This window comes from Phocoena phocoena, chromosome 2 (genome assembly GCF_963924675.1).
Source record: "Phocoena phocoena chromosome 2, mPhoPho1.1, whole genome shotgun sequence".
Taxonomy (NCBI): Eukaryota; Metazoa; Chordata; class Mammalia; order Artiodactyla; family Phocoenidae; genus Phocoena; species Phocoena phocoena.
The window spans coordinates 97,770,571-97,795,269 of NC_089220.1; the positions used below are offsets into that span (position 1 = coordinate 97,770,571).

At 36.0% G+C, this 24,699-nt stretch overlaps 1 protein-coding gene across 2 annotated transcripts in view; it reads left to right on the forward strand.

Moving 5' to 3' along the window:
• UNC13C (unc-13 homolog C) overlaps window positions 1-24,699 on the forward strand; it is a 597,834-nt gene that overhangs the window by 320,509 nt on the left and 252,626 nt on the right. For both annotated transcript variants that reach the window (XM_065872546.1, XM_065872547.1), the window contains 3 exons: window positions 6,274-6,342; window positions 7,989-8,078; window positions 14,017-14,145. In XM_065872546.1, the coding sequence (XP_065728618.1) occupies window positions 6,274-6,342; window positions 7,989-8,078; window positions 14,017-14,145 (288 nt within the window). The remainder of the gene's footprint in view (window positions 1-6,273; window positions 6,343-7,988; window positions 8,079-14,016; window positions 14,146-24,699) is intronic.

Sequence of the window (24,699 nt, forward strand, 5' to 3'; positions counted from 1 at the left end):
GACTATTAAAAGGGACAAAGAAGGACACTACATAATGATCAAGGGATCGATCCAAGAAGAAGATATAACAATTGTAAATATTTATGCACCCAACATAGGAGCACCTCAATACATAAGGCAAATACTAACAACCATAAAAGGGGAGATCAACAGTAACACATTCATAGTAGGGGACTTTAACACCCCACTTTCACCCATGGACAGATCATCCAAAATGAAAATAAATAAGGAAACACAAGCTTTAAATGATACATTAAACAAGATGGACTTAATTGATATTTATAGGACACTCCATCCAAAAACAACAGAATACACATTTTTCTCAAGTGCTCATGGAACATTCTCCAGGATAGATCATATCTTGGGTCACAAATCAAGCCTTGGTAAATTCAAGAAAACTGAAATTGTATCAAGTATCTTTTCCGACCACAACGCCATGAGACTAGATATCAATTACAGGAAAAGATCTGTAAAAAATACAAACACACGGAGGCTAAACAATACACTACTTAATAATGAAGTGATCACTGAAGAAATCAAAGAGGAAATAAAAAAATACCTAGAAACAAATGACAATGGAGACACAACGACCCAAAACCTATGGGATGCAGCAAAAGCAGTTCTAAGGGGGAAGTTTATAGCAATACAAGCCCACCTTAAGAAGCAGAAAACATCTCGAATAAACAACCTAACCTTGCACCTCAAGCAATTAGAGAAAGAAGAACAAAAAAACCCCAAAGCTAGCAGAAGGAAAGAAATCATAAAAATCAGATCAGAAATAAATGAAAAAGAAATGAAGGAAACAATAGCAAAGATCAATAAAACTAAAAGCTGGTTCTTTGAGAAGATAAACAAAATAGATAAACCACTAGCCAGACTCATCAAGAAAAAAAGGGAGAAGACTCAAATCAATAGAATTAGAAATGAAAAAGGAGAAGTAACAACTGACACTGCAGAAATAAAAAAAATCATGAGAGATTACTACAAGCAACTCTATGCCAATAAAATGGACAATCTGGAAGAAATGGACAAATTCTTAGAAATGCACAACCTGCCAAGACTGAATCAGGAAGAAATAGAAAATATGAACAGACCAATCACAAGCACTGAAATTGAAACTGTGATTAAAAACCTTCCAACAAACAAAAGCCCAGGACCAGATGGCTTCACAGGTGAATTCTATCAAACGTTTAGAGAAGAGCTAACACCTATCCTTCTCAAACTCTTCCAAAATATAGCAGAGGGAGGAACACTCCCAAATTCCTTCTACGAGGCCACCATCACCTTGATACCAAAACCAGACAAGGATGTCACAAAGAAAGAAAACTACAGGCCAATATCACTGATGAACATAGATGCAAAAATCCTCAACAAAATACTAGCAAACAGAATCCAACAGCACATTAAAAGGATCATACACCATGATCAAGTGGGGTTTATTCCAGGAATGCAAGGATTCTTCAATATACGCAAATCTATCAATGTGATAAACCATATTAACAAATTGAAGGAGAAAAACCATATGATCATCTCAATAGATGCAGAGAAAGCTTTCGACAAAATTCAACACCTATTTATGATAAAAACCCTCCAGAAAGTAGGCATAGAGGGAACTTTCCTAAACATAATAAAAGCCATATATGACAAGCCCACAGCAAACATCATCCTCAATGGTGAAAAACTGAAAGCATTTCCACTAAGATCAGGAACAAGACAAGGTTGCCCACTCTCACCACTCTTATTCAACATAGTTTTGGAAGTTTTAGCCACAGCAATCAGAGAAGAAAAGGAAATAAAAGGAATCCAAATCGGAAAAGAAGAAGTAAAGCTGTCACTGTTTGCAGATGACATGATACTATACATAGAGAATCCTAAAGATGCTACCAGAAAACTACTAGAGCTAATCAATGAATTTGGTAAAGTAGCAGGATACAAAATTAATGCACAGAAATCTCTGGCATTCCTGTATACTAATGATGAAAAATCTGAAAGTGAAATCAAGAAAACACTCCCATTTACCATTGCAACAAAAAGAATAAAATATCTAGGAATAAACCTACCTAAGGATACGAAAGACCTGTATGCAGAAAATTATAAGACACTGATGAAAGAAATTAAAGATGATACAAATAGATGGAGAGATATACCATGTTCTTGGATGGGAAGAATCAACATTGTGAAAATGACTCTACTACCCAAAGCAATCTACAGATTCAATGCAATCCCTATCAAACTACCACTGGCATTTTTCACAGAACTAGAACAAAAAATTTCGCAATTTGTATGGAAACACAAAAGACCCCGAATAGCCAAAGCAATCTTGAGAACGAAAAAAGGAGCTGGAGGAATAAGGCTCCCTGACTTCAGACTATATTAGAAAGCAACAGTAATCAAGACAGTATGGTACTGGCACAAAAACAGAAAGATAGATCAGTGGAACAGGATAGAAAGCCCAGAGATAAACCCACGCACATATGGACACCTTATCTTTGATAAAGGAGGCAGGAATGTACAGTGGAGAAAGGACAGCCTCTTCAATAAATGGTGCTGGGAAAACTGGACAGGTACGTGTAAAAGTATGAGATTAGATCACTCCCTAACACCATACACAAAAATAAGCTCAAAATGGATTAAAGACCTAAATGTAAGGCCAGAAACTATCAAACTCTTAGAAGAAAACATAGGAAGAACACTCTATGACATAAATCACAGCAAGATCCTTTCTGACCCACCTCCTAGAGTAATGGAAATAAAAACAAAAATAAACAACTGGGACCTAATGAAACTTCAAAGCTTTTGCACAGCAAAGGAAACCATAACCAAGACCAAAAGACAACCCTCAGAATGGGAGAAAACATTTGCAAATGAAGCAACTGACAAAGGATTAATCTCCAAAATTTACAAGCAGCTCATGCAGCTCAATAACAAAAAAACAAACAACCCCATCCAAAAATGGGCAGAAGACCTAAATAGACATTTCTCCAAAGAAGATATACAGAATGCCAACAAACACATGAAAGAATGCTCAACATCATTAATCATTAGAGAAATGCAAATCAAAACTACAATGAGATATCATCTCACACCAGTCAGAATGGCCATCATCAAAAAATCTAGAAACAATAAATGCTGGAGAGGGTGTGGAGAAAAGGGGACACTCTTGCACTGCTGGTGGGAATGTGAATTGGTTCAGCCACTGTGGAGAACAGTATGGAGGTTCCTTAAAAAACTACAAATAGAATTACCATATGACCCAGCAATCCCACTACTTGGCATATACCCTGAGAAAAGCAAAATTCAAAAAGAGTCATGTACCAAAATGTTCATTGCAGCTCTATTTACAATAGCCAGGACATGGAAACAACCTAAGCGCCCATCATCGGATGAATGGATAAAGAAGATGTGGCACATATACACAATGGAATATTACTCAGCCTTAAAAAGAAATGAAATTGAGCTATTTGTAATGAGATGGATAGACCTAGAGTCTGTCATACAGAGTGAAGTAAGTCAGAAAGAAAAAGACAAATACCGTATGCTAACACATATATATGGAATTTAAGGGGAAAAAAATGTCATGAAGAACCTAGGGGTAAGATAGGAATAAAGACGCAGACCTACTGGAGAACGGACTTGAGGGTATGGGGAGGGGGAGGGGTGAGTTTTGACAGGGCGAGAGAGAGTCATGGACATATATACACTAACAAACGTAGTAAGGTAGATAGCTGGGGGGAAGCAGCCGCAAGGCACAGGGATATTAGCTCGGTGCTTTGTGACAGCCTGGAAGGGTGGGATGGGGAGAGTGGGAGGGAGGGAGACGCAAGAGGGAAGACATATGGGAACATATGTATATGTATAGCTGATTCACTTTGTTATAAAGCAGAAACTAACACACCATTGTAAAGCAATTATACCCCAATAAAGATGTTTAAAAAAATAAATAAAAAAATTAAAAAATTAAAAAAAAAATAAAAAATGTCTGTGAAAATTCTATCAGGAGCACACTTTTAATTTCACATCATCTGATATTGTTCGGGATTTCGCGACAACATGCCTGGCAGTTTTCTCCACAGTTTTCTGTTTTTCTGGAATGTAAATTTTCCAGCTGGGCACTGAAGACCTAGGGTGGAAGACTAAATGTGTGATCTGTATCAGTCAGAATTCTGTTCAGTTGCATGATATAAATTCAACAAACCTGACTCAATATTCTTTCTCATGTAACCTAAGTCCAAAGGTAATAAGGAATTCAGGGCTAGTACAGCTGCTCAGGATTGTAATGTTTTGAAAGGGTAGGCAAACAGTTAGGATGAGGTGTGGAGGCTCCTAGCTTCCTGCCTCATCATTCTTACCGTTTGTTTAGCTTTTTGTCTTATAGCCATGGGATGACTATTTGACCTTCTAGTATCTCATCTGAGTTTAAGGTGAGAGAAAGGAGAGAGACACAAAGGGCAAATGGAAAAAAGGCCTAACAAAGAATTATATAGCAAATACTAATACAACAACTCTGCAGAGCATTCTTTTAGAATCTTTCTAAATAATAATTCATCGGTAATATGCTGGCTGGTTCCATCCCCTTTAATAAACTGTATACATCTCATTGGCCAAAATCATGCTACATGGCCATTGTTAGAGTAAAAGAGGCCTGGGAGGGTAGGTGTTTCATAAAGGACATATTTGACTCTTGAGGTTCTGTTAGGAAGAGAAGAAGGGATATCGGGCAGACAACCAGAACAGTTGGTCCCACTGTACACAAGGCCAGTGATTTGGGTCATAGCGTGGTTGACTAGGGTCATGTCGGCTGTCTTAATGATTCATACCGATCACAGAGGTCATATAAAGCATCCAGAGACTGACACAAACACATTGATTTTTACAGTCGTTGAATGATTAACTACTATGGCCTAAACCGATGATTGTAGCAGCTCTTTTATTTTTCTATTTTGATTGCGATCCACTGACCCACATTGATGGAGGATGGGGGTTAATCAAGGGCAACATAGGTCACCTCCTACCCTAGGAAGGTATGATAGAGAGTAAGAAAGAAAACTCTAAGACATTCATCATATTTTCCGGCAGCTTTACTGGAGAGTCTTACTTGCCTAACAAGATAGCAAGCTTCTGGAAGGCAAGGGTCACTTCTTAGGCTCCTTCATTGCCTCCACAAGGGTTATTAACACAGAGTCAATACTCAAACTTTGTTCACTGATAGATAAACCTGATAAAAGGCAGTTTATTCAGAAAATTGAAGTTTCAACTTAGGAACTATTTATCAACTCCCGTTAATATTCAACTCACTTCATCAAGATCAGTGACTTGAAGGGATAAGAGTTATATACCCCATAAATCCAACTTGTTCGTGAAACTACTAGGAAAAATTTGTACTTTTGTTAATATATTCCAAAGTGTAATTTGGTGTTCACATAATATTAGTCTAGAGAGGAGCCTTTAGTCATTTACTACCATCCCCCTATTTTTTTTTTCATTTTTATTTAGGAATTGGAGACTCAGAATGGTGCTTTGTCTATTGTAAAGTTTTCACGTGTGACTTTGATGGTGTTTTACCTTATCTAATTTATTTAATCCACTCAACTATATCCTTATGCTTATTAGCAAAACGTTTTAATTCTTATCCTTTATCATCTTCAAATCCTTCTATGAAGAAGTCAGTCCAACCCTGATACAGCACCAGAGGGAGGCATGGGTAATTTTTGTTGACCTGATATTTTATACTTTTTTAGCACTACATCATAAACATACTTTAAAGGCAGTCGATCCTTTCAAATTATGAAGTCCGTTACCAAAAGGAAAATACTTTTTGAAATTGTTTTTGACACAAAGAGCGGCTAGTCCCCCTTCCATAGGTGGGAGAAGTTTTAAAAAACTATAGTTTAATTTTGGGGAGGTGGTGTGGTGTGTGGAGGTGGGAAGGGGGTGGGTTATATTCTCTTGTTGACTCATACTGCTGTGAAGGAGTACAGTGGCAATTCAGTTGTCTGGTCTCTTTCTTCATGACTCAGCTCTTTGGATACTGTCTCATTCATCACAGAGAGGCAGTGTGACTTACAGGGAAGAGTGTGGATTTGGTGTCAGAGACCTGAGTTTGAATCACTGCTATGTCACATACCAGCTCTATGATCTTGGAGAAATCACTGACATCTTTGAACCTTCCTTTCTATCAAATGGGGTCATTAACTCAGAGAGATTTTGTTGTGAGGACTACATTTAGAATTATCATTGATTTCCATTCTCCTATTTTGTGTTTGCTTTGCACAGAGGGAAAAATTCATAAAACTACTGGACCAGTTGCATAACTCTTTAAGGATTGACCTGTCAAAGTATAGGGTATGTACAAAATTATTTGCCTAAAGGTAAAATATGGTGTTTGGCTCAGATGATTACTTGTCACATTGTAAAAAAAAAAAAAAAGCTATCCACTATGTAAAGGAAAAGTAAAGGTAATGATCTTGGAATCTTGGGTCCTGTCACACTAGACGGGTCCCCTAAGTAATCAAGTAGACATCTCTTGTTTAGGTACCTTGCTCCACATCAGCCTGAAGTACTCTGTGTGTGTGTGGGGGGGTGTGGGTGTGTACGCACACAAGTACAGGTTTAATTTTATAATTCTTTTAATAACCATTAGATTGAGTGGCGCTCAGCTAATTCATGAAGTAGACATGTGACCCAGTCCTCATCTTAAAAGCTCACCCCTTCTTACTAAGATATCCAGCTGATATTTCCTCAGCTTTTGATATTCCTTCTGGGATTCACCACTTAATTCACTCCTAGATCAATACAATGTGCATTTTTTGAAGCTGTACAGAGTTCATTGTCAACAATTTTATACTTCACCTGCAGGTGAAACTCACACATACACAAATATATTCATGTGTGTGTCTGTGTTTGTAAACACACAGATATAATTTTATTTAGAAAATACAGTTACCAAAAAATTTAGTTACAAATTTTATTTACCAAAAAATCTATAGTAATAATTATTGCATTCTTTAACAATTTATTCTATAATAAATATCTTTCCATATCTGTACATATGTATCTTTCTTGCATTCAATTTTTAGTCTCTTATTGATGGATCGCTTAACTACGCATTTCCGGATATTGTAATACCAAATTTTACCTTTCATGTCGGAACTGGGGCCAACACTATGAGAAGGGAACTGCTGTGACAGGCAATGAAAATGATACTTGGGGGCAAGAAGGACCTTGAGGCCGCCTCATTCATCATCACTTTGACACTCCAACTCTGCTTGAGTTCATGAATACCTAAAAGTTACCTGTGGTTTTCCTAATGGCTCTTTAAAAAGCCTATCTGAAAGCACGTTAATATGAGAAATTTCTCAATGCTGAAATTGTTTCCTTAATATTTTCTTAATTCCTTTCCTTTCCTTTCCTTCAAAACTGTGAACATCTGCATTTTTATCTCACATTTCTCACCAAACTTCACTAACAAAAACTTTTTGTTTAAATCTGCAGTACTTCAGGGAGAGACTATGCAGTGCAGTCTTCTTTTCTTTTTTTTTTACTTTTAGCTTCATTGTGACTAAATGTAAATATAGGGCATGTAAAATTTCCCAAAAGGATTTTGGAAAAAATAACCCATCTTGAGAAAATTATAAAAAATATTTTCAAATATATGCTCACCCTCCCTCTTTCGGCAGGAAACCTATTTTGTGAAACAAGGATGAATAACCTCGTAACACTGCATTAATGATATTATTTTTTACTTTTTTTTATGTTGTGGGAATAAATAGAAGAATATGGCTTTCCAAGTCTAAGACAAGAATACTTCCAACTTGTTTATTTTCTGTGATATTTTACAGTAAAAATATTGTGAGAATACTGTGGTGATACTTTTTAAATTTTACACAGTTTACTTACCATTTTCTTTCACAGAAAGTTAGTTGTAGTTTATTTGCCACTGGAGGCTTAATGCTGATAATTTACCCATTTTCTGTTTCCTAATTAAACAGGAAAACTTTCCCGCCAGCAATGCTGAAAGATTGCAAGACCTGAAATCAACTGTTGACCTGCTAACAAGTATCACCTTTTTTAGGATGAAGGTACATTTTTTATTTTTGTCACTGTCTTCGTGTGACATACATTTATTCCCTGGTAAAGTCTGGTTTTACCCTTCTCTCTCTTTTTTTTTTTTTTCCCCGGTACGCGGGCCTCTCACTGTTGTGGCCTCTTCAGTTGCAGAGCACAGGCTCCAGACGTGAAGGCCCAGTGGCCATGGCTCACGGGCCCAGCCGCTCCGCGGCATGTGGGATCTTCCCAGACCGGGGCATGAACCCGTGTCCCCTGCATCAGCAGGCAGACTCTCAACCACTGCGCCACCAGGGAAGCGCTACCCTTCTCTTGATCAATACTGTTCATCCCCATTGATTAAGATGTGGTGCCTTTGCCTGAGCTAAATGAATCTTCCAACATAATGTGTGTTGAAAAAGAGATTATCCTAGACACTTAAGATATTCTGATACACTTGGCTCAAATTTAGTTTTAAGTTAAATTCATCTTAAACAGAGCTCTCTAGTGAGTGGACGTGACACTTACCGGAAAAAAAAAACTCCCTAAGAACATTAAATGGAAATGGAGTTCACTTTGCATTTCAATTTTAACTGAGATGTCTTGCCGATTTTTTCATTGCAAGAGAGTAGCCTCTTTTAAGTTTACCCTAATTGTAGCAACTCCCATTTCCTGCACTGAGAATGTCTATATAGGAATATGTGTGATTGTTTAATCCATTGGTATAATTAACTGTTATCTACCAACCTATGCAAATATTTCTTTTTAGGTATATCTTCTCTGCTTTAATAGCAAGTTGTCTTAAAACTACTTGTCAGGCTATGGGCTAAACATTTTTGCCCTTTGAAAGAGAGTTTATGTTTTTTTTTTTTTATTATTGCGGTACGCAGGCCTCTCACTGCTGTGGCCTCTCCCGCTGCGGAGCACAGGCTCCAGACGCGCAGGCTCAGCGGCCATGGCTCACGGGCCCAGCCGCTCCGCGGCATGTGGGATCCTCCTGGACCGGGGCATGAACCCGCGTCCCCTGCGTCGGCAGGCGGACTCTCAACCACTGTGCCACCAGGGAAGCCCAGAGTTTATGATTTTTTATTCACGAAATTCCTGTACAGAAAAAATTAGAAATAATTATTTTTCTTCTTTTCAGTTGCCAGTGATTATCTTCACTAAAGCAATAAAATTGGTATTTTATAAGAGAGAAAGAAAACAAAACCATACTGTATAAACCATCCGTCCTTTAAAGTTCAATTAAAATTCATTTGGTTTGAAGTCATGGTAAAATTAGGTGACTGGCATAAATAGAATTTACATCAATTCTGATCTGCTGGCAGTAGCTGCTGGAACAGTGCATAGAGGGTGATAGAACTGATCCAGGCTCTCATTGACAAGGGATGCCTGCCATTGCCATTGAGGGAGGTAGGAAAATGGGAGTGAGGGAGGGGAGTGGCCAGCACAGTGCTCAATAGCTGCCTTTCCTCAGTCACCAGCCTTGCAGTGTATAGGAAACAAAATCATTTCAAACTTGCAAGTCCTCCTCCCCCACCCTCACTACCAGCTGATGACCTTGCTTCTGATTTCACTGGAAAAGCAGGAGCAACTACTGGAGAGCTTCCTCAAGGTCTGACCACAAGCTCCTGCCACCCACCCATCTACTTACTTAGGTGCATCTGTGTCCATATTCTGTTCCTTCTTTTTTTTTTATTATGATTGCTTAGCTGTTTGTTCTTAAAAAAAAAAAAAGCTGTATCTTCCACTGATGTAATTAATTTCTTCTCCTCCTGAGTTACTAAAACAGTGGTCCAGCAATCTTCCTCACTCACCTGAATTATCAGTCTTCCACACTCTACGGGATATTCCCCATCACCAAACATGCTATTATTTCCAGTCCTAAAAATATTGCTTGACTCCATTTTCTTCTACAGATACTACCCTTATCCTTCTTTTCCTTTAATACCAAAACCCTTCAAAATAGTCCTTTTTACTTTTTCTTTCCAATTTATCTTCTTGAATTGTCTTCTGAACAAGTTTTCTCCTTCTTTTTTCTTTTTCTCCTCATTATAGACAGTAAAATTCACTGTGTCATAGTGATCTATTAGTTTTGACATGTGTGGTTGTATTAACCACCACTACAATAAAGATATAGAATAGAACAGTCCTATTAGCCTCCAGTATTCCCTTGTGCTAGTCCTTTATAGTCAACCTCTCTCTCACCTCCTGATCTGTTATTGTCCCCCTGTGGTTTTACCTTTTCCAGAACATCGTGTAAATGAAATAATCATCTATGTAGTGTAACATATTGGCTATTCAGCCTTCTTCCTGAATATATCTACAGTTCATTCCTTTTTATTGCTGAGTAGTAATTCTTTGTTATATATGATCTACAGGCATTCGGGTTATTTCCAGTTTGGGGTAATACCAAATAAAACTGTTAAAAATATTGATATATTTTTGTGTAAACATAAGTTTTCACTATTGTTGGATAAATAACAAGGAGAGAGATTCCTTGGTCATTTGGTAAATGTATGTAAAACTTTACAAGAAATGCCAATTTCAGTTGTTCTACATCTTCTGGTAAAGCTCTTGGCATTTTCCATGATTTTATTTTATTTTTTTTAGCCATTCTAATGATGCCAAAAACTCAGCCAGCCTCTGTACACCAGTGTCAAATCGAATCTCAGAGACAGAGTTTTGGGTGAAGTAGAAAAGCATAGCTTTATTGCTTTTCCAGGCAAAGCGGGGACAGAGTGGGATCCTGCCCTCAAAAACTATGTGTCCCTACCTGGGAGGATTTGGCAAGGAGTTTTATAGCAACAGCTCAAGGGTGAGGTTGCGGGTAAGATTAGGGTGTGTGCAGGGCCTGCACTCCTTTAATCTGGCCTCAGGTAGTCTGATGAGTTTCTGTGGTTCCTTTAACCTGGTAGCCTTCTTGAAGAGCTTCTCTGGTTCCTTTAATCTGGAATGAAGAATGCTGGCATCTTCCATTTGTTGGGGGTTTTAGTTCTATAAAGAACTTAAAGATATTGTTATGTGTATCCCTGAGGCAGAACCATGACCTGGCCCCAAGGCAGCACTATTGTTTCTTGACTGCTCCTCCCATGTCTCAGCATCCCCTCCCTTCCCTGATTAGTAACTGTTCTAGTCTGCCCTTTGGAACTCAGGGAGGGTCATGGAGGCTGGAGTCTATTCCCTACAAACAAGAAATTGGGGCGACAAAGACTTCTGTGACCTGGAGCCCCACAGGATCCTGCTCAGTTTCACTAATAGGAATGAAGTTATATCTTATTATGGTCTTAATTTTATTTCTATATTAATTAACAATGTTGATCATGCTTTCTTGAGCTGATTTGCTGAGTTTCTTTTGTGAACAGTCTGTTGAAATGTTTTGCCCACTCTTCATTCTTATTGTGGAGTATTGAGTTCTTTATTTACTCTGGATACAAGTCTTTTCTCAGGTACTTTATTTGCTGATGTTTTCTTCCTGTCTGTGTTTTGTCTTTTCATTCTCTAAAATCATCTTTTGCCTAGCAAAAGTTTTTAATTTTGTTAAAGTCTACTTTATCAGTCTTTCTATTTACAGGTAGTGCTACTGACGAAACTAGGGTCACAAAGATTTTTCTGTGTTTCTTCTAAAAGTTTTATTTTACCTTTTACGTTTAATGCTGGGTTCCATTTTGAGAGTTTTTTTTTTTTAATAAGTTGTGAGGTATGGGTCAGGATCATTTTTTTGTATATAGATGTTCAGTAGTTTTCACACCATTTATTGAAGCGATCATCCCTTATTCATTGAATTTCATTCGCATCATTATAAAAAATCAATTGATCATGTTTGTTTGGGTCTATTTCTGGACTTTCTATGCTGTCCAGATGTCTATACTTTTACCATTACTATGCTGTCTTGATTACTGAAGCCTTATAGCAAATCTTAAAATTAGATAGTTTTAGTCCTCCACCTTTTTTGTTACTTTTCAGAATTGTTTAATAGATTATGTTAGTTCTTACTGGGAATTTGGTTGGGATTGCATTAAATCTATAGATCAGTCTTTAGAGAACTAAAATTTTTTAAATATTAAATCTTCAAATCCACCCTTATTTTTGGAACCTACTCCAATTAGACTTTTAATCCATCACTTCACGAAAAATGATCTTGTCAAGTCACCAGTGACTATCACTTTGCTGAATCTAGTGGTCAGTCATCAGTCTTCATCCTACAGTGTTCAGTATCATGTAATATATTTTATCAACCCCTCCTCCAGGAAAGCCTTTCTTCCCTAGATTCCAGGACACCCCTCTTGCTTCTTTTTTCTCCTATCTCATTGGCTGCCTTTTATCTCTTCTCCATTGCTTTGTTCTTTCTCATTTGTCTAATGTCATAGGGCTAGAATTACCCAGCATTTCTTTTTTGGACCCCTTCTCTTCTCTGTCCATACTCATCTAGTCTCATTTCTTTAAAGTCTTCTCTAAGCTAATAATTCTCAAATTTATATCACTAGCTCAGGCATCTCTACTACTCCAGACTCATTTACCCAAATGTCTGTTTTGAAATCTACTTGTATGCATAACAGGCTTCTCAATCTTAATCTGTCATAAACTGAGCTCCTGATCTTCTAAGCATAGTCTTGCTCATCTAGGTTGAGACCACTTCCAGTGTACCAGTTATTTAGGGATAAAACCTTGGTGTTAGGCCACCCCCCATAGGCCGACGAGGCCTGTACTTGCCCATTTTCAAGACCAAAGAAAGAATCCGGAATCAGCAACAGAGACATCAATGGTTTAATGGATGGGGGATCTTATGTGTCTGAAGCAAGGTCCTGGAGTGAGACCTCGCTGTGTGCTCCAGGCTCTTGGCCGGCCATGAAGGCAGTCTTCACTCCTGGGAGGAAGGGGAGATTACCAGTTATAGGGGAATTGATGTCAGGTTGGCCCCTCAGTTACCAGGGAAACCAGCAGAGGGGCATGTCCCTCACCACCCCTTTGATAGGTTTCCATCGGGGCTAAAGTTAGACCAATCATTAACTGGGGCCTGGGGCAAGTATGTAGGAAGGTCTGTCAGGTAGTAGAGTGTGGCTGAAGTAGGCACTCGTGGAGCAGGAGATGTACAGAGAGCAAGAGGACAGCCGTCTTGGGTCACCTGATGATATACTTGGGGTGTCTTTCTCTCACACTGGTCACCCAATCTGTCAGGAAATCCTGTTACCTATTCCTTCCAAAATTAACCAGAATGGAATTTCTTCTAACAACTCCTTTCTCTACCATAGTTCAAGCACTGTCTTCTCATGACTGAATTATTGAACTATTCTCATCACTGGTCTTTCTGCTTTGTCCATAGCCGGCGTTAAGGCAGCATAAGGGAGCCTTTTAAAAAAATAGGTCACTTTCCTCTTCTGCTCAAATAGTCTACTTTCTTCCCACCTTGCTCAAAGCTAAGGTTCTTGGAGTAGTCTATTTGCAATTTTTCCACTGGTCCCATCCTGTTACTTCTCTGAATTGATCTACTATTGAAGTCCTTTGTATTAAATTCTATTCCACTGAAACACTTTCTATCCCTCTTCTTCAGTTTATTTTTTTTTTTCAGCATGCAACATCATGTAATATATTTTACTGATTTCTTTTGTTTATTATCTACTAAAATTTAGCTTCACAAGGAAAGGGATTTTTGTTTCTTTTGCTCACTGCAGTATCACCATTGTCCGATATATAGTAGGTGATGATAAATATTTGTTGAGTGGTTGAATGGAATGATATTGTGATTGCTCACTGTAAGTATTTCTATTTGAATATTTACAACTATGCTCGTTTTCTCTGAGTTGTTACATTAGGACGTTAAGGTGGGTGTTTACACATTTAAAGCATTTCTAAGACCACATTTCTCCTGAATACAGAAAGTTCAACTAAGTGTTTATTGAATATTGTTTGATTTGTTTATACTGTTTATACAATGTTTTATTTTTGAATTTAAGAAAATATTTTGTCTACCAGGTTCTGGAGCTGCAAAGCCCCCCAAAGGCCAGCGTGGTGGTGAAAGACTGTGTCAGGGCTTGCCTGGATTCTACGTACAAGTATATTTTTGACAATTGCCATGAACTGTATTCCCAGCTAATAGACCCGGTAAGAAAAGATGTGTGTCTACTTTCTGTTCTAATGTGTGCTTCCATAAGTTTAGAATGACAGTAAGTGGGAAAGTATGTTCATTCAACTTCACGTTAACTGCAGGTTTTAAGAATTTCCATATCTTTTCTTCACATTTGAACATCACTTTCTTATATATGAGAGTGAAATAATTCACTCCTTAAAATAACTTCATATATTAAAGGTGGATATTGTTGTTCAAGTTTTTCAGGTGAGGAGTTAGTTTCAAAAGAATTAAGTGATTTTCTCAAGGTCACACAGTGGGCAAGTGGCAGATTTGGGACTAGAACTTAGGATTTCAACTCCTACTTCTATGTTCTTCCCCTAATTCATCTGCTTCTCTTATCATTTTTTCTCATAAAACTGATAGATGGGGACATATTTATAGAACAGGATGGTAACATTGTCACATATGTAAATTTATTATTAAGAAATATTTCTAAAAAGAAAATACAGAAAGTAAATCAAACATGCATATACTTACCACGTAGATGACCAGCTGTTAACATTTAGCAATATTTGCGCTGCTCTTTATTGTTTAAAGCCATTAAATGTTAGTCATAAATTGGCATTTCACTTTGTAGCTCTTTCAAATTCCATTCTCCTCCCTTCCTCTTCCTTCAGAAATGAACACTGTTTTAATATTGGTGAGTTTGAACGTCTTTTCACATATGCTCAATGAACACTTCAGTTTTATTTTCTGTATATCGCCTATTAATTCCTTGCTGATTTTTCTCTTGGCTTGCCTGTCTTTTGCTTATTAATCTGTAGAAAATTCTAAAATATATTTTGGATACTAATCTTTGTTGGTTATGTAATTTCATATATTACTTCTCTTTATATGTGATGTGTCTTTTTGTTGCATTGAAGTTTTTTAATGCACACTATGATTTTTATATATCGCTATTAGTTCTATAGAACTATTGTTTGGGGATGGCTCTTTAACATGTATCTGTTGTCTGTCCACTTCTCTGAAGAATGCAGTTGCTCAAATAGATATTGAAAACCATGCAGTTACCTGTGGAACTTCCTGGTTAGTTGAGTGGGGCAGATTCTAGAAAGCCGATGTTGGATGAAGGCGCATAGGACTCTTTCAAGCTAGGTTTCAGGCTGGGTTTCTTACAGTATTCATCCTTTCTGGGGTCACTGACTCCTTAGCCTAATAGGAGAAAACATTGAAGCTGGAGTCTGTCATTGTATAAGCAAAACAACATAAAACCACATAACTGTTCTTAACTTTAGCTTAACATTCCCACTATGTGTGCTCTTGTTTGGAAACTTGGTTCTCTGGGATTTCTAGGGATTAAATTTTCTCTGACTTCAAATCTCCCCTTGGGTGGCCTTCTAATGTCTTCCCTTTGTCTATTCTCTACTCTCTATCTTCCTCCCACAAAGCTCTTTCAATTCTTTCTCTACATTTTCAACATCATCTTTATTCTACCCAAAATATAAAAATTAAGCTTTTTATTATACCATATAAGTTACCCATACATAACTTTATGATCAATCTTACCAGGCTTTACCACCTTTAATTTCCTCCTCCTTGCAATTCCAAACTCAAACTGGTCCCTCTCATGAGCCCTAAATTCTATTATTTTCTATTAACTGGCCATCTTCTTTTATATTCATGTGTTTATCCTGTTCTATTTGACTAAAATGTCCTTCCGCCATCCTCTGCCTTCAAAAAATCCAACTTAAATATGACCTCCTCTCCCACTAATTCACACTCAGTGGATGAATCAAATCATCAAGGTCAAGTGTCATACCTTATTTAGTGTCTTTCTAATATATTAATACTAATAATAGTAAAATAACAGCTTTATTTATATAAGATATATAGAAATATGTGCAGTTCCCATAAAGCAAACATACCCCTAATAAAAAGCAAATAAATTTTCACGTCAAAATGAATCTAATATAGCTTAATATTTGCTTATTTGGCTTCAAAACAATGTTTGCATGATTTTCTAACTAACTGGTATTCATTTTATGTGGGCAGATTTATAGATTTTATATGAAATCTTGTCCATGTGGAGATTGTTTGGAGCTAAGCTTTAAATCTAAGAAAAAGACTTTTCCTTAAACATTGTTAATCCTTTGAAATTCTAAACAAAGCACCCATTGGACGTGAATAATTTAGGAAACTAATACTCCCTAGAGCCCTTCTGGAACCATCTTGGAAAAATTTTAATAATTAAGGCTTATCTCCCCTTAGTTGACTGTAACCCCATTCTCCGAGGAGCTCAAGTTTTAAGACCTTTTTCCTTCACACTATACATCTGAATTGTCCTCAAATTCTGATGACTTTATTTTCAAAATCAAACACCTTATCTTCACAATACATCCAGAATCTAACCACTTTTCACCACCTTCATGCTCCCACCTGATCTGAGTCACCATTGTTGCTCACTTGGATTACTACATAACTTACTAACAGAGCTCAGTGCTTCTACCCTACAACCTCTGCCTATGTTTAACAGAGCAGCAAGAATGATCCTTTTAAAAAGTAAGTCAGGTTATGTCACTCTTTTCCACATAATATTCTAAAGTCCCTTCATTTTAGTCATGTTCAAAGTCCTGTCAATGGCAGTAAGACCCAGGATCTGCCCATATTGCACCTTCCACCCCACTTACTCTGTTACTCTGTCCTTACATATATCATCGTGCATGGAGAGGAAAGTAACATGAACAATGCTGTATCCCTGGTACCTGCAACAATGCCTAGATCATAGTAGGTGCTCAGAAATGTGTTTGTTGAATAAATTGAATGAATGAATAAAGAGTTACTTTTCTCAAACGATGCAATAATAAATTACAGGTTATTTGGCCCTTTATAAACAAGACTGAAAGAAGTGCTCTATCATAGGAGACTCTGAGTCCTTGCCTAAAGCCTCTTGTAGTTGTATGGGGTAGTGTTGCAGATATGGGAGGAACTGATGAAAGCTACATCTAGTCCCAACCCTTAAAAACATCCTGAAGTTTCCTCCAGCTCTCTCTCTTCTGCGTAGTAACCTGGAAGGACACACATTCCACATGGTATGGATACCAGGTGGAGGACGGCTATCCAGCCAGCTTCAGCAATAACCCATTACTGCAGTAACTTATTGAGGTTAGGAGATTTATCTGTTACCACAACAAACTTGGCTTATTTTGACTAATAGACCTTCAAATCCATTTCCAACCTGCCTCCCAAACTATCTACTTAAAACATATATGACTGTCCTATCTGTAACCCCCATTCACTCATGGGATTAAGTCTAAACTTTGCAATTATTCAGAGGTCCTCTAAGATGTGAGCTCTGACTAGCTTTCCTTATTTCAGTGTAATTTTCCCCTTGCTTTCTGTGATTCAGGACACTAAACTCCATGATGCCTCCATCCGCATTGTTTTTATCTACCTGGATTTGCTTCACCTCCCCAAACCCCTTCGTGGCTAACTCGAGCTCACTGACCTTTTCTTCAGAAAGCCGGAGTTGCTGCTGTCTGCTCTCATGATACCCTGACATGTCACCACTAGCACACTTACCGCGATGCATTTATTAGGAATATAATGTAATATTTGTCTGGCTTGTCTTCCCTACTAGGCTGTGAGTTTCATCTTTGTAGCCCCAGTGTTCAACGCTATGCTTTACACAGAGTACAGTTGATTAAATAATTAGTAAGAAAGAAATTTTATAAAAACAGCACTCTGTAACTTATTTATATTCTACTTCACTGACTCCACTTCAAAGTCTGTGGTCAAGAACATAATGTTTGAACCCCTGAGTTTAGATCCTGGCTCTACTGCTTATTAGTTTGGTTGCCTTGGATGAGGTAGTCAGCCTCTTCAACTCACAGTTGCTTCATCAAGACATACTTTTAGTATTCATGCCACTTCAGTTTCATCTGAGTTCTCTCTAGATAATGTAATGCCTGAAATCAAGAAACAAGAGTTTCAGGGTTGTTAGGCTCAGTATAATTCTGATTGTTTAAATGTAGAAGCTCTTTATCTTTCTCCAAAGGGATTTTGAAGAACCATATAAAAATGTGCTCAGAATAAAAATGAAAAACAAACTTGAGAGTTAAGTTGAAATTGTTGCAGTTAGAAGAAATAGCTAAAAAAGGCTGGTTGCACACTCATGGAGCAGCTTTTACCTTGAGTGAATCACCGTGCCCATGTTTGTCCTTCAGTTTAGCAAAACTAAGAACTCAGGTGTGGCCATGTGGACATAGGTGATTGATCTCTTGCATAAAGACACATGAGGATCAGTCTATAAACTAGCCCAATGTTCTAATTATATTTTTAATTAATAATGAGTTTAAGAATCTCTCATAAGTTTATTAGCTTTTTGAGTAACCATTTTTATAAATTACCTATTCATAGCTTGTGCTTATTTTTTAAAATAGAATCTCTTTTTCTGGTTGCTATTCTAAAGTTACTTAGCTCTTTGTCAGCTTTTGACATTGCAAAGATGTTCACAATCCTTCATCTTTATCTTTGTCACAGCGTACATTTATAAGAAATTCTCATTTTTAATATAATCAAATTGACCAATTTTTCTATTTAAAATTTGGAGTATTAAAAAGTCGTTCCCACTCACCCCCAAATAGAGGATCTCCTTACATGGAACTTAATAAAATGAATGTGTTCCAGCTTCGTAGTAATCACCGTTAGGATTGTCCAACTAGTTCCCCTGCTGTTGCTCCTAAAGCAGCCTTCAGATTATGGATTTTCTTCTCGTACAGATGATCTTCCAGGAGAGGACAAGCCAATACATTTTCAAGTCTGTTTGAAATGTTTGGTCTTTTTTTTTCTTTTCTATCTTAAAGAAACTGTTGTTTGTTCCCTGAGGTGTCCTCAGAACTACACTAGTGCCTGGCATATTAGAGTGCCTTTAGAGTCCCTTTGTTTCCCTCCCAAAACAAATTTCCCTGCCTCTTACCTGTGAGGCAGTCTCTATTATTAACTTGATATTAGCTTTCTGGTTCATCTTTATGAACATTTATTATACGTGTCTATTAACCATTTGAGTATATGAATATGTCTCTCTCATATACTACATTGTACAAACAAGCAGTGTAGTGATATGGTTCCATGTTCTAACTCCAGTACCAGACTAAAAAAGGTTTAGTTATTTGGTAGGAATGATTCTGTAAATTTAAAAGCTTGGTGTTAGGTTTTGCAAACTATGTATTCTGATACATTTAGGTACAGTTTATTGATTTTTTTTTTTTTTACAGCTACCTATCACATAAATACACCACAATTTACATATCAATTCCAGTGTTTCACTTTTACAAATAATAGTGCAATGAATATCATAATGTTTTTAAAGAACAGAAGAATGCCTTCCTTTCCTTTGCTTTTCCATTTCTACTATATATAATGCAAACTTGATTGTACCATGTGGTCAAAGCACCCTCTATTTTTTCACATCTTAAAATGTCCTTCAACTTGTCTGATTCCCACAGGAAACACTGAGTTTAATGAGAATAGAAACTATTTTGTTTATTATTGAACTTGTAGTACATAGCTCTGTGCCTCACATATAGTAGCAGAAATCAGTGAATAACTGCTTACTTAATAGAACTTCTCTGCAAAAATATCTGTATGTATGCAGTATGTTACTGCTATTCGTTTAACATTTTTGACCAAGATGTCTTCTGAAAGCATTTTTAGAAAAAAGAAAACACCCTCCACAATATCTTAAATTGGCAACTTACATGAACGTATGCATGCCAAGTTTCAGAAAGTTTTCCTTGATTTGTAGATGTGTACTTTTTCAGCTATTTTAGCCAAAAAAGTTGCCATAGCTATTTTTGTTTGTTTGTTCTTTTGTTTTTGCTCTAGTCAATTCTAAATAATTCAGTAATAAAAGGAAAGTTTAAAATAAAATGTGACTTTGAAATTTACAAGTGGAAAAATTTCAATTCTAGAACTCTTGAGATATTATTTAAATAGTAATCCTTAAGTAACTAGCTAGAAAGTGTCCCTGACTTTTCTTAGATTTTTTTCCCCTTGCAATGGACTTTCTTATGCAATCAGTAGCATTAGTTTAGGGAATGATGTTCATTCTGAAAAGAAGGTACTTTTTCACTACCTCCTGTGATTATTGTCATTACACTAGAACTAAGTAAATACAGACACGTTTTAAGCTTAACTTTTCTTTAAATTTTATTATAAAATATGTGGAAGAAAGTTTATAAGTAGGAAGTTTCTTCTTAAGTGCCAGCTTCATAAGCAATATATAAATTCTTATAAAATGTTCAAAATGAGTGGTGTCTTATTTATTGGTGAAGAAGACGGGAACGTGAAAATCCAAAACCTCAAAAATTATTAGGTTTCCATCATTGTGTATTTCAATTTTTCTAACAAAGTGAGGTCAAAAATTAAGCCACAAATGAAACCTTAATAAATTCTGAAAGAATAAACAACATGCAGAGTAAGTTGTGCCAGTAAGACTAGTGTAATCTTGATTCTAAAATTGGATTATGACAATATTTGAAAAGAAAATTATAGACACATTTTGTAAATGAACACTGTTTTAAAAGTTCTAAATAAATTATCAAATGGCATATTTAAAATACAACCAGATCAAACAATCTTATCCCAGGAATTCAAGGATTGTTTGACATTAGGAAAAAAATTTATCAATATAAGTCACTATAATAGTTATCTAAAGGGGGAAGATCATATATTTATGCAATATATGTAGAATGAGCGTGTGATGAAGTTTGATGCCTCTTTATGATTAAAAAAGAAACTGAAAAATTAGGAATGGAGCAGATTTTCTTTTATGTAAGTTTACATTAAAAAAAAACTATGGCTAACATTAACAGATGAAATTTAGGTACATTCATTTAAGAAATAGAGATAATTATCCTATTAATACTGCTGTGTAACATAATAGTTGAAGAAATGAGAATATAAATTAGAAAGGAAAAGAGCTGTTATAATTTATGAGTCATATGACTATATGTGTAGGAAAACTAACAGAATCTACAAAAAGCTGTTGGTTCACATAAGAATAAATCTCATTCAACAAATACAAGAACAACAGAGTTTCTTTACACTAAACATTGTGGCACATAGATTACTAGGAAAAGGAACAGACATTTAGAGTGTAAGGAAAATTGTCTCACCATATGGAGCTAGGGCTTGGGGGTTTGTGGGAAGAGCTGGTTTCTTGCCTAATACCATATCCAATGTGAACTTAAGACGATGAAAAAGAGAAGTGTTAATATAATAATAATGATAGTATAGGTTAATACCTTTCTGATGCATGGTAGGAAAGACTTTTTAAAATTCCAAAGCACAAATTTTAAATAGAAAAATTGATCTATTTAATTATTTTAAAATTGACAATTTATTATAAATGTACACTGTGAGAAGGACGAAAGATTGCAAAAAATCTTTGCAGTGTCAAAAGCTGACAAAGGACTAAGGAATTCCAAAATAGCAACTAAAAAAGATAGAGATTCCATTTTAAACAATAGGCACAAAAAACGAACAGGCAATTTATAAAAATGCTTACTTAAGAAGCTTATAAGCTTTGAGAAGTTTCTTAAACTCGTTATTAATTAAAGTAATATAGTCAAAACATCACTGAGCTATAATCTTATATCTAACAGGTCAGCAAAAATTAATAAACTACATAATGCCAATGTCCCCATTTCATGAGGAAATGGAGACATTGGCACTCTCATGAACTTTTGGTTAGCATGGAAACTAGGAACCAGCAATCCTGATATTAGATCTATATATTAGACATATTTGCACAAAGATCCCTAAGAAGATATTTAGTAGAATATTCACTTTAGCATTGTTTGTGATACTTAGAAGTTGGAGGCAATCCATATGTCTTTCATAGAAGAATAGATACATAAAATGTGGTGGATTTACCCATAGAATATTATGGAGCAGTTAGAAGAAATGAGTTAGTTGTTTACCTAGTAACATGGAAAGAAATTAAAAACATACTGATGAGTGGAAAAAAAAAAAGAAATAGAAGGTGTTGTATAGCATAATACTACTTAAGTAAATTTAAAGTAAACACACATCACAATAATAACATTTTACAAGATCAGAGAAATAGATAAACATCTAACGTAGTATATGATCTTATGTAGATCAGGAGGAGATGGAATTTTGGAATGGATGAAAAAGGAGTAGATGGAAGGATGGTTGGGTGGATGGATAGATATACAAGAGAGATGGATATATGAATTGTGCATAGTCAAAATATCTGTATTTGAGATTTCAGTGTTTTCGCTACCTCCAGTAAAAAAAGAATACATGAAGTCTAAATTTCTGGAGAAAAATATTCTGTATTTGTGATATATTTGGAATCTAGTACCTAATCTTCATAAAACCTTTAAATTGATATGAATTTGGTATCCAACAAGTATAGAACTGGCTTAGATTTATTGACACTACCTGCTTCACGTGGTCATACACAATAATAGGAATGATGACCCCTGAAACTGTATAATATTGTAGCCATAAAGCTACCCTATTAGAATCGATACTGCATTATGTGATTTTTGTTTTAATGTGTTCCCACTTTAGAAATGTTTATTCTTTAAAGGTATATTTAATTCACAAATAATTACAGGCAAAAAAAATCAATCTATGATGTGCTTCTTGGTATTTTTTTAATGTCTTAAGGTGTTTGAAACATGGTGTTTCATTGAAGGTTATACATGGAGTCGAGTCATCTCACAATTTATTCTTTCACACTGTGTTAACTGGAAAATCAATGGGTCTTGAATCTGTTACTTTTAAAACACATTTGTTGATTCAGATGGGGCATTTAGTAAATCAGATTACTTGAAATTCATGAAAAGTGCAGTAAACATAAAGAAGGAAACATACATTTTCTTATACTTGCTTGATTCTAGTTCAATATTTCCCAAACTGCCCTGATCCTAAGAATCACCTGGGGAACTTGACCACCTCGCACTCAATAAAATAGGGTATCTGAGGAGAATCCCAGGAATCCATATTTTAATAAGTTCTTCAAGAGGTACTTGACATTAAGCAAATATTAAATAAGATAAAATTTTGTCACTACTTCTAATTTTTTTCTTTAGATTTTTTCTTTTTGATAAGTATCCCAGAGAAAAAGAAAATAAACATCAACTGCAAATTAAATTGCACAGAGAGCTATAGTATGTAAGAAATCTGCTTAAGGAGTATTTTTGCCTAATAGTCTGTATTATTTTTCATGGCTTAGGCTGCTCTTTCCCAGCTGCCCAGAATTTATAGAATCCTTAATATAGAGTAAGTCCCCTACATACGAACCTTCAAGTTGCGAACTTTCAAAGACGCAAATGTGCATTAACCTGTCCAATCATCTAAGTTAGTTCACATGTCTGGCGTACATGTATGCATCCTCTACAACTGGTTGCGCTTTTGTGTACTTTACAGTACTGAAAAGAGTACAGTAGTACAGTATCTTTATTTCAAGCCCAGGATGTCCAGAAGCAAGCATAAAAGCAGCAGTGATGTAGTTGATAATGCTAAGAAGTGCCAGCTGTTGTACTGGACTACTGTACTTTTCAAGGTACTGTACTCTAAGATTAAAAACATTTTCTTTATTTTTTGTGTTCGTTTTTTATGTGTTAGTTGTGTGAAAAGTATTATAAACCTATTACGGTACAGTACTATATAGCCAACTGTGTTAGCTGGGTACCTAGGCTAACTTTGTTAGACTTAATGAACACACTCTTGGAACAGAACTCATTCATATGTAGGGGACTTACTGTAATTCCCTTTTAAGAGAAAAACTAAGTAGATGTTAGTGATATTACTGAATCATTAGTAAAATAATATAGCAATTAAGATCATAGAAGAGACAATATGGTGGTACAGACTGTAAACCCCACCAGAGCAGGAATTATGTCACTTTTGCCCATCAATGAATTCTTCATGTGTGGTATAGCATTCACATATAATAGGTATTCCAAAAACACTGAATGTAATTGTTGTGATTTTTATTTATAATACATGTAATTAAAACTTTTTTTTTTCAATTTGTGGCTCTTCTACTCACTAACTAGACGTAGCAAAGCAATCACTAATTAACCATTTTCTTACTCTAAGCACAATGCAAAGCAAAATAAGCAAATTTTCCTCTCTACTACAGAACTCAACAAACTTTCATTATTATATATTCGTGAATGAATGAGTGACTTTTAAATCCTTAAAATCAGAAAGTTATATGTTTGAAAGTAGCTGGTAAGTTAGAAAACAATGCCAAAATATAATTAATTAAAAGAGAAATATAGTAAAAATAGAATTCAAGTTGAGATATCATTATTTACTCGGTGATTTTTACTTAAATGCAGACCTTGGGTTGAAAGGCAAATGTGAAATTCTAAAGGAGAAGATCAGGAACTCTGGGCCATCTAAAAGGGCCCTTACATGGTAACATTTGATGTATTTTAAAAAATCAATATATGCAGCCTCCCAGCAGACATCGGTACTGTTGTCCTCATTGTTTTGACTTTATTTACGTGCTTTTTAAATAAGCGGTTTGTGTGTGTGTGTGT